At 39.3% G+C, this 10,000-nt stretch overlaps 1 protein-coding gene across 1 annotated transcript in view; it reads left to right on the top strand.

The window, feature by feature from the left end:
- The window catches only part of ptprb (protein tyrosine phosphatase receptor type b), a gene marked incomplete at its 3' end in the record, with an annotated part of 27,994 nt that overhangs the window by 15,706 nt on the left and 2,288 nt on the right, over nucleotides 1-10,000 (top strand). The window contains 15 exon segments of the mRNA XM_034135795.1: nucleotides 1-106; nucleotides 288-385; nucleotides 1,773-1,938; nucleotides 2,497-2,612; nucleotides 3,128-3,275; nucleotides 3,624-3,893; nucleotides 4,023-4,198; nucleotides 4,610-4,748; nucleotides 5,382-5,482; nucleotides 6,127-6,292; nucleotides 6,578-6,859; nucleotides 8,451-8,729; nucleotides 9,194-9,340; nucleotides 9,604-9,746; nucleotides 9,916-10,000. The exon segment at nucleotides 1-106 is cut by the window's left edge and continues 99 nt beyond it; the exon segment at nucleotides 9,916-10,000 is cut by the window's right edge and continues 52 nt beyond it. Of these exon segments, the coding sequence (XP_033991686.1) occupies nucleotides 1-106; nucleotides 288-385; nucleotides 1,773-1,938; nucleotides 2,497-2,612; nucleotides 3,128-3,275; nucleotides 3,624-3,893; nucleotides 4,023-4,198; nucleotides 4,610-4,748; nucleotides 5,382-5,482; nucleotides 6,127-6,292; nucleotides 6,578-6,859; nucleotides 8,451-8,729; nucleotides 9,194-9,340; nucleotides 9,604-9,746; nucleotides 9,916-10,000 (2,422 nt within the window).

The following is a 10,000-nucleotide window of genomic DNA, read 5'->3' as shown; positions in this document are numbered from 1 at the left end:
AACGAGTGCTTCTTCTACTCGCTGACGCCGGGGCGACTGTACACCGTCACCGTGGAAACGTGGAGCGGAGACTACGTCAGCAGCCGGTCCACCGACGGACGCACCTGTGAGGCTCAGAGAAAAATATTCATTTATATTAATTTATATATATATTTTTTTTAAATGTATTTATTAATCTTTCTTTTAATTTATTTAATTATTTTTTCATATTTTATTTATTTAAATGTTCTTTATTTATATATATTTAATTATTGTTGGTGTTGATTTAAAGCTTTGTGTTTCTCCAGTTCCAGCCGCTGTGGGGAATCTCTCTCTCGTCGACGCAGGAACGTTTGATCTGACCGTCAGCTGGAGCCCGGCGCCCGGAGACGTGGACCACTACGAGGTGAGGGGGATCAATACATAAAAACAATACATATATATAGATACTGCACCTTGACGGATATAATAATAATAATAATAATAATAATACATTGGATTTTTATAGCACTTTTTACTTTTACTTCTTACATTTTGAACACAAATACCAGTACTTTTTAAACACGAGTATCTGTACTTCTACTTGAGTAAAGGATGTGTGTACTTCTACTTGGGTAAAGGATGTGTGTACTTCTACTTGAGTAAAGGATGTGTGTACTTCTGCTTGAGTAAAGGATGTGTGTACTTCCACTTGAGTAAAGGATGTGTGTACTTCTACTTGAGTAAAGGATGTGTGTACTTCTACTTGAGTAAAGGATGTGTACTTCTACTTGAGTAAAGGATGTGTACTTCTACCTGAGTAAAGGATGTGTACTTCTACTTGAGTAAAGGATGTGTACTTCTACCTGAGTAAAGGATGTGTGTACTTCTACTTGAGTAAAGGATGTGTACTTCTACTTGAGTAAAGGATGTGTACTTCTACCTGAGTAAAGGATGTGTACTTCTACTTGAGTAAAGTATGTGTGTACTTCTACCTGAGTAAAGGATGTGTGTACTTCTACCTGAGTAAAGGATGTGTGTACTTCTACTTGAGTAAAGTATGTGTGTACTTCTACTTGAGTAAAGGATGTGTACTTCTACCTGAGTAAAGGATGTGTGTACTTCTACTTGAGTAAAGGATGTGTGTACTTCTACCTGAGTAAAGTATGTGTGTACTTCTACCTGAGTAAAGGATGTGTGTACTTCTACCTGAGTAAAGTATGTGTGTACTTCTACCTCAGTAAAGTATGTGTGTACTTCTACCTGAGTAAAGGATGTGTGTACTTCTACTTGAGTAAAGGATGTGTGTACTTCTACCTGAGTAAAGTATGTGTGTACTTCTACCTGAGTAAAGTATGTGTGTACTTCTACCTGAGTAAAGTATGTGTGTACTTCTACCTGAGTAAAGGATGTGTGTACTTCTACTTGAGTAAAGGATGTGTGTACTTCTACCTGAGTAAAGTATGTGTGTACTTCTACCTGAGTAAAGGATGTGTGTACTTCTACCTGAGTAAAGGATGTGTGTACTTCTACTTGAGTAAAGGATGTGTACTTCTACCTGAGTAAAGGATGTGTGTACTTCTACTTGAGTAAAGGATGTGTGTACTTCTACCTGAGTAAAGGATGTGTGTACTTCTACCTGAGTAAAGGATGTGTGTACTTCTACCTGAGTAAAGGATGTGTGTACTTCTACTTGAGTAAAGGATGTGTGTACTCTTACCATCTCTGCATATTTCCTAATGCTCAGACGCTTGACATAAAATCAATAATTGAATAATACTTGAATACTGTAACACCTGTGTTTCCCCCCCCAGGTGACGCTGCTCTTCAACGACTCTCAGGTGTTCCCCCCGGTGACTTTGGGCAGCGAGCGGCAGCGGCACCGTCTGACCTCTCTGACCCCCGGCAGGATCTACAAGGTCGTGGTGTCGACCTTCAGCGGGAAGAACCAGAGAGCGTCCTCCATCAAGGGTCGCACAGGTGAGGGGCTCGTTCAGGTGAGGGGAGGGGTATATGAAACCTGTACCTGGTGTACTTTTATTTAGACGGTTTTCACATATTTCTCGTACTTTTCACATGTTCTTTAGAGATTTTTTACATCTATTTGTGACATTTTTTAACATTGTTCACATCTTTTTGGGACATTTTCACTTATTTTTCAGACATTTCTTCAATACATTTCTGACATTTTGTTTTACATTTTTTTTCTCATATTCTTTGGAGATTTGTTTACATACATTTAAAGATTTTACCTTATTTATTTTGACAATTTTCACACATTTTTTGACAACTTTCAACACATTTCTGCCATTTTCTTAAAACATATCTTCAACAAAATTATGCTATTTTTCCTATTTTTCTATGAAATGTAGTTAAGGAGTTTATCATATATTTTTTGGACAATTTTCACATAATACTCACACATTCTTTACACACATTTCTGCCATTTTTTAAAACACATTTTTACCAAAATAGACCAAAAACATCAGAATCAAATGTATATTTAGTCCAGTTTGTTCTGAACTGTGTCCCCTGCAGTCCCTAGTGCGGTGGGGAACCTCCACATCTCCCCTCGCTCCGTGGGGGGTCTGACGGTGTCCTGGACCCCCGGAGACGGAGACCTCGACCTCATCATCGTCACTTTATCCACCACCGTGAGTCCAATTAGATCCACTCTGAGGGAATACACCTAATATATTTTTTAATGAGAAACAAATCAGTTCTGATGTCACTTCCTGTTGGGGAAGTCCTGAATGTCCTCTTCCAATATGAGAGTAACATGATAACAAAGGTATCCCAACTGTAGCTGTGAACATGACAGGATGTCTGATTACCTAGAAGAGCATCAGGACTGTTTGAGGCATATGATAGCTATGTGATTAACATGATGATTCAGCCTCTATGGAGATAGCCATATGACAAGCATGCTCATTTCTGACGTGGAGCTAATCTGAAGTAAACATTGAATACTGCTTTCTATTCCTCCATCTTGTGACTGTGTAACTCCCTCTCTTGGATATCAGCATGTGAAGGACACTGTTCAGGAACTAGTTGATGCTCTGTATGTGATGACTACTTCCATTCTGGAGAGGATCACAAATACATGGATCCTGAGATTGAAGATCAAGCTGGAGACGAGTGAGAGTTTTCTAACATAATCTGTCTGCAGAGTGGAAACATCCTCCAAACTCGACGCGTCCCGAAATTTGTTTCCTCTCTGGACTTCCTGGATCTGACTCCAGGCCACGCCTACACCGTCACCATCCAATCACTGAGCGGCACGCTGACCAATAGCAACGCAGCAACCGGCAGGACGGGTAGGACAGGATTAATCTGAACTGCTTTACGTTTTATTTATTGACATATTTGATCCATACATGAACATATTTCATATTACAAACTATTTTCTTGTAGAAGTGAAATATATACAGTGGAGGAAATTAATAAAGGTCCATCTTATCTTATGTCCATTTCTGGATTTTCTTTTTGATATTCTGACTTACTGTTAAAATAAACCTACCATTAAAATGATAGACTGTTCATTTCTTTGTAAGTGATCAAATACTTATTTCCCCCACTGTATATATTTTTAAAACATGTCTTATTTTATCCCTTACATTTTTAAGTAAACAAAAACAAAACCCTGATTATATTTCGTGTCTTAGCTCCGGCTCGTGTAACGGCGCTTCAGGCGGATAACGATCACACCACTCACAGTCTGAGGGTCCAATGGGAACGTCCGCTCGGCGTCTACGACAGCTACGCTCTGCAGCTATTGGACGAGGCCGGAGCTCTGCTGGCCAATCAGACGGTCTCTGAGGAGAAACGCAGCGAGCGCTTCGAGGGTCTGACGTCCGGCCGCTGGTACAAAGTGAAGGTCGTGACCCTCAGCGGGGGTCAAAGGTCGCTGGAGGCCACGGCCGAGGGACAGACACGTGAGTCAGGATGTTAAGAAAATGCATTTTAAGATTTGTCATTGTTTTCACATTATTTACGTATTTTTTGACATTTTTCATACGACCTTTTTTTATACATATTCTGTGAATAACCCCTCTGTGTTTCAGGCCCTGCTGCCGTCAGTAACCTCTCTGTGTCAGCGCTCAACTCGTCTTCGCTCTCCTTCTCGTGGCGTCCGTCTGACGGACACGTGGACGTCTACCACCTGTCACTATACAGCATCGCCGAGGCAACAGCCAATCAGAGAGAGGAGTCTGCAGGAAGCAGGAAGGAGCCTCAGCAGGTGAGAGAGTGAATCATCAGGGGGGGTATAACTAAGTAAAAGTACTAATACCTAATACTGAAGAACAAGTCATGAAAACAGGTTTTTTCAGAGGTTTTTCGCTGATTTTTTCACATTAATTTAAAAAAATGTTGTTTAAATATGATATTTTTGGGTTATTTTTCAAATATGTTTTTCACTTTATTAACATTTAAATTGTACCTATTTTTCGGATATGTTTTATATAATTTCGTCATATTTATCTGATTTTATTTGTTTACTTTTGCCATATTTTTCCAAATTAAAATGCATAATCAATGTTCAAATAGCATAAAATGAATATTCTCAAGTACAATGACTTAAAACTTGAATATATATATACTTGTTTACCCTAACCCTTCCATAATAATGAACACACACACCTGTGTTTAGCCGGTGTGTGTGCAGACTCTCCCTCCGGCTGCAGACAGGTGTGTGTTCTCCGGGCTGACAGCAGGAAGTCTGTACCGGCTGCAGGTGGAGAGCCGGAGCCGAGAGATGAGCAGCGACAGCGCCCTGCTGGCCAGGACCGGTCAGTGCACCCTGTCATCATCATCATCATCATCATCATCATCATCATCATCATCATCATCATCATCATCATCATCATCATCATCATCATCATCATCATCATCATCATCATTATTATAGAATATTTAATTAATAGATCTCTTTGAAACATGGAACACGTTCGTGAAGACTTAAAAACTCAATTAATTAATCTTGTTTAATACAAAATGTAAGTTCCTTTGATTTGTATTTCCTTTTAATTTAAATGTTTTGTGTCTTAGTTTTATTTATTATGTTGTTTTTTTCATAGATCTTTCAGATTTTTTAACGTTTTTTAATTCCTTTAATTACATGTTCTTGTTTTTTCTTTTCTTAGCTAACTATGTGTTTTCATATATTTTTCAGACATGTAACAGATATTTTAAAAAACATTTTCAGACATTATTTTTAAATATCTTTCTAACTTTATCACATTTGATTATTATTAAACTTTAAGTTATTGGTTTTGGTGTTATCTGTCTGTCTGTAATTCTGTGTTTTTTTTGCCTGTCATTTTTCTTTTTCTTCTTGCAAAAATTAAAAATCAAAGCGACAAAGCTAGTTTATTAAACAGTCAATAATAAACAGAATAATCAGGTGTCCTCTCTCTCTGCAGTCCCCTCCCCGGTCTCCTCTCTGGAGGTTCAGAGTTCAGGACGGACCGACAGACTGACGCTCGGCTGGAGGAGAAATGAAGGAGGCTGCAGCAGATACCAGGTAACATCTTTAGTTATAGTGTTTTAATTTAATACAAATAGATAGATAGATAGATAGATGGATGGATGGATGGATATAGATAGATAGATAGATAGATAGATAGATAGATAGATAGATAGATAGATAGATAGATAGATAGATAGATAGATAGAAGATCGATAGATAGATAGATAGATAGATAGATAGATAGATAGATAGATAGATAGATAGATAGATAGATAGATAGATAGATAGATAGATAGATAGATAGATAGATAGATAGATGGATAGATAGATAGATGGATGGATGGATAGATAGATAGATAGATAGATAGAGAGAGAAGAGAAGAGGAGAGAAGGAGAGAGAGGAGATGGATGAGAGAGAGGCGAGAGGAGAGAGAGAGAGAGAGAGAGAGAGAGAGAGAGAGGGATATATATATACTTAAAGTGGGATTTAACCTGCTTTTTTATGAGAGATATACAATGCATTATCACAAAGCTGAATATACTAGATTAAATGTATGCTTGAAATATGTAAACAATGCAATGAGGATTTAAATGGGAATTTCTCCTGAAAAAACCCAGATGTTAAAATGTGTGTATAATCTTTTGTGTGTGTGTGTGTGTGTGTGTGTGTGTGTGTGTGTGTGTGTGTGTGTGTTTAGGTGGTGTTGTTGGATGTTTCTGGAGCCGTTGTGGCGGAGCAGATGCTCGGCGCTGACGTCATTAGTCACATGTTCTTGGGGCTCGTTGCTGGTAGGCTGTACCGCGCTGATGTCATCACTCACAGCGGGGAACTGACCAATAATGTGTCAGCATTCGGACGCACCGGTACGTCACATGAAAACTCAAACAATACACACAAACACTGAGGGAAGAGTATTTACACGTGTATTCATATCTTTGTTCACTTTTACTGAGTTACATTTTTTATTTAAATGCCAGTTTTTTCACAAAATGCCATTGTTGTTTAAAAAATATATACTTTATTTTTTATTTTTACTGCAATAAAAAAAAACTTTCTCCTTTTAAACTCTTAAAATTACAAGCAATATTTTTTAAATAAAAATCCAAAAAGTTTTAATTCTAACAATGAACATATTTTATGTCTTCCAGCTCCGGAGCCTCCCACCTACCTGTCCGTCATACAGGGCTCGACCAATCAGACGCTGGAGCTGTCGTGGTCAGGTCCCGCCTCCGGAGACTTTGACAGCTTCAGTCTTCAATGGTTGCCTCCCGACCGCCTGTCAATCACTCAGGTCCAGCTGACCGGCCGCGTGCTCAGCGGGATGTTTCCGGGGCGACAGTACAACTTCACCGTGGCAACCGTCAGTGGGGGCGGAGCCAGGGACGGGCCTTTAGTGAGGAGCGAGCCAATCACGACGAGCGTCAGGACAAGTAGGTGTTCGAGTCTGAAATTGTATGTAGAATATCATAAATATAAACAAATATAAAGGGTATTTATAATCAATTCTAGAGGAACAGCACAATCATGACTAGAAGACTAAATCAATTAAAAATATATATAATTTAAAGGGGACCTATCATGCAAAATGCACTTTTTTATGTCTTCTCTACATCAATATGTGTCCCCGGTGTGTCAGGGAACTCACGCAGCGTCAGCAAATAAAACCCTCTCTCTTTTCCTCCGTACCCAAATCTCTAAAAAATGGGGGAACAACGAGCTGATCTAGATTTGCGTCCGATATGACGTAATTTACGTCATATCGGATGGCACCCACGTGGTGGACCCACGGGCCTATCAGAAACGTTGCTATCAGAAACAATGCCCGACTGTTTTGGACGTAATATGGTCGGTGTTTACATTAGCATCGCTAACACTCAGAGCTAACCTGTACTGGAGAGCATGTGTGTGAAGAAGCAGGAAATAAAAAGGAACTCACCTTGTGGTATAACCGGCAAGAGAGAAAGCCTTTGAGCTCCATACTGTTTCAGAGAGAATCCTTGATAATCCATGATATGGTGTTTCATCACGGCAGCATTTAGTTTAGACGGTAGCTGCCGGGTCCCGCATGAGCTCAGACCCCTCCTTTTTTATTTTTTATCAATTACCTTTATACCCCAAATCAGCACTTTTGAAACAGGAAGTGAAACAGAGGGATATGAGGCATGGCTAGAATGGGTGATCTGTTTGGTATTTTGAGCAAAACACTTCATAGACATGTTTTTTATACATTTTAATACATCTGAGACCTATGCTATTGCCTAAAAATAGCACGATAGGTGACCTTTAAAACATTTATTTAGTTTCATGCTCTTAAATCAAAATAAATAATAAAGTAAAAACAATAACAAATATAATAAAAATCTATTAAAACATTGAAATAAATTAAAGGAACATTTTTTCACATTATTTATGAACAGTAATAAAGCTCTACTACACAGACAAATTAAATATATATATACATTTGATATATATGATATGTGTTTCCTCCTCTAACCAGCAGATGGAAACACTGCCTGAATACTTTCCTCTTGACTTTGTTTGGGAAGTTTTAGTTTTTGGCTTCAGAAATCAGAACTGATGGCCAGCATGAATAAATAAATAACCTCCCACATGATATACATATTTATATAATGACCCAGTTTCTGCTTTTAGCTCAGGTCGTATATCGAGAAGGAGATACATTTAGATGAAAACACACCAAATTAAAGTGGAGCAGATTGAGTTTACACTGGACATATAACAGGAAGTCTTAAGTTTTAATACATATATACCAAAAGCTTTATTTTGTAGTATTTCCACATACAGTGATGAAGATATATATTTAAATTGTAGTATAAATATCCGTTTTAGTGATAAAAAGATAACTGTGCCGAGTCACCTTCATCACTTTACTCTAATCTGAGCGAACGGCAGACTCAGCAGATTACTCTCAACACTGCCATTGATCTCCTCTCCTTCCTCCTTGTCTCCTCCGTCCTCCTCCCCTCCCTCCTTGACTCCCCTCCTTGTCTCCTACCTCAGGCCCCTCCCCCTTGAGGTCTCTCCACTGTTTCCCTCTCTCTCCCTCCTCTCTCTCCTGCTCTTGGTCGCCCTCCCTCTCCGACTTCGACTCCTACGAGGTCGAGTGTCGTCGCCACGACGACGGGCAGCTGACCTCTGCGAAGAGGTTGTCGGCCGGCGTCACCACGGTAACGCTGGATCAGCTGGAGGCGTACAGGAAGTACATGGTGACGGTCAGAGTCATTTCCTGTGGAGAGAAGAGCCGAGAGACAACACACACCACCAGCACCATGATCGACCGTGAGACACACACACACACACACACACACACACACACACACACACACACACACACACACACACACACACACACACACACACACACACACACCACACACACACACACTGAAACCAGGTCCTCTTTCTGTTGAGTCATTAAAAATATCTGATGTTTTTATTATTTAAATATTATAGTTTTTGGGCAGAATTGGGCTTTAATACTGGGAAAAGAAACAAACATCTTTATTGACAACATATCAAATATCTATATATGACCCTATTTATACTAATACACCACTGCAATGATTGTAATATCCATGTTAAATATTGTAGTACAATCTGCACATTTTTACTTTTACTTCTTCTTATTTTATAAATATTTTATCCAGTTGTATTTTATTGGACATTTTATATAAATACCTTTATTTTATTTTCAATGTCTTCCGGTATAAATATATATTCTGCTGTGACCCGTCTCCCCTCAGGTCCTCCGGTCCCGCCCTCCAGTGTCCGGGTCAACGAGAGGTCAAAGGTCACGCCGTCGTCCATCTTGTTTCGCTTCAACTGCTCATGGTTCAGCGACGCCAACGGAGCCGTGCGCTTCTTCTCCGTCATCGTGGCCGAGTCTGACGGTAAACAAACATATAAACACTTTATTTACACTTTAGATATTTATTAATATTATTATTATTTATAAAATATATTATTTATAAATATTATTATTTATAAATTATTATTATTTATTATTATTATTTATATATATTGTAATGTTTATGTGTCTGATTTTATGTAAAGCATCTTTGAGCACCAGGAAAAGCGCTATTAAAATTAAATGTATTATTATTATTATTATATTATTGTCTCGGTGATTAACGAGCACTTCCTGCTCCGACAGCCAATGAGCTGCTGCAGCCGGAGCAGATCCACCCAATGCCGTCGTACCACGAATACATCAACAATGCCTCCGTCAGAGCCTATCAGAGCGCATACTTCGCCAGCCGCTGCCCGCAGGACAACAACAACAACAACAACGCTCAGGTGAGGGAACAATATCTGCTCTCTGATATCAGGAAATGTCAGATCTAACCACACAAATAAGAAATGGATAATAAAACTATCTTTAAATGAAATATTTTCTACTTGTGTGTGTGTGTTTGTGTGTGTGTGTGTGTGTGTGTGTGTCTGTGTGTGTGTGTGTGTGTGTCAGGTGGTGGAGGTGAACCTCGGGGCGGGGGGGGATCGCCTGGGGGGGCCGTGTGACCGCAACCATGACGACGAAATCTACCTGAGCG

The sequence above is a fragment of the Trematomus bernacchii genome, unplaced genomic scaffold (assembly GCF_902827165.1).
Source record: "Trematomus bernacchii unplaced genomic scaffold, fTreBer1.1, whole genome shotgun sequence".
NCBI lineage: Eukaryota > Metazoa > Chordata > Actinopteri > Perciformes > Nototheniidae > Trematomus > Trematomus bernacchii.
This window is presented reverse-complemented; position numbering and strand designations above follow the sequence as displayed.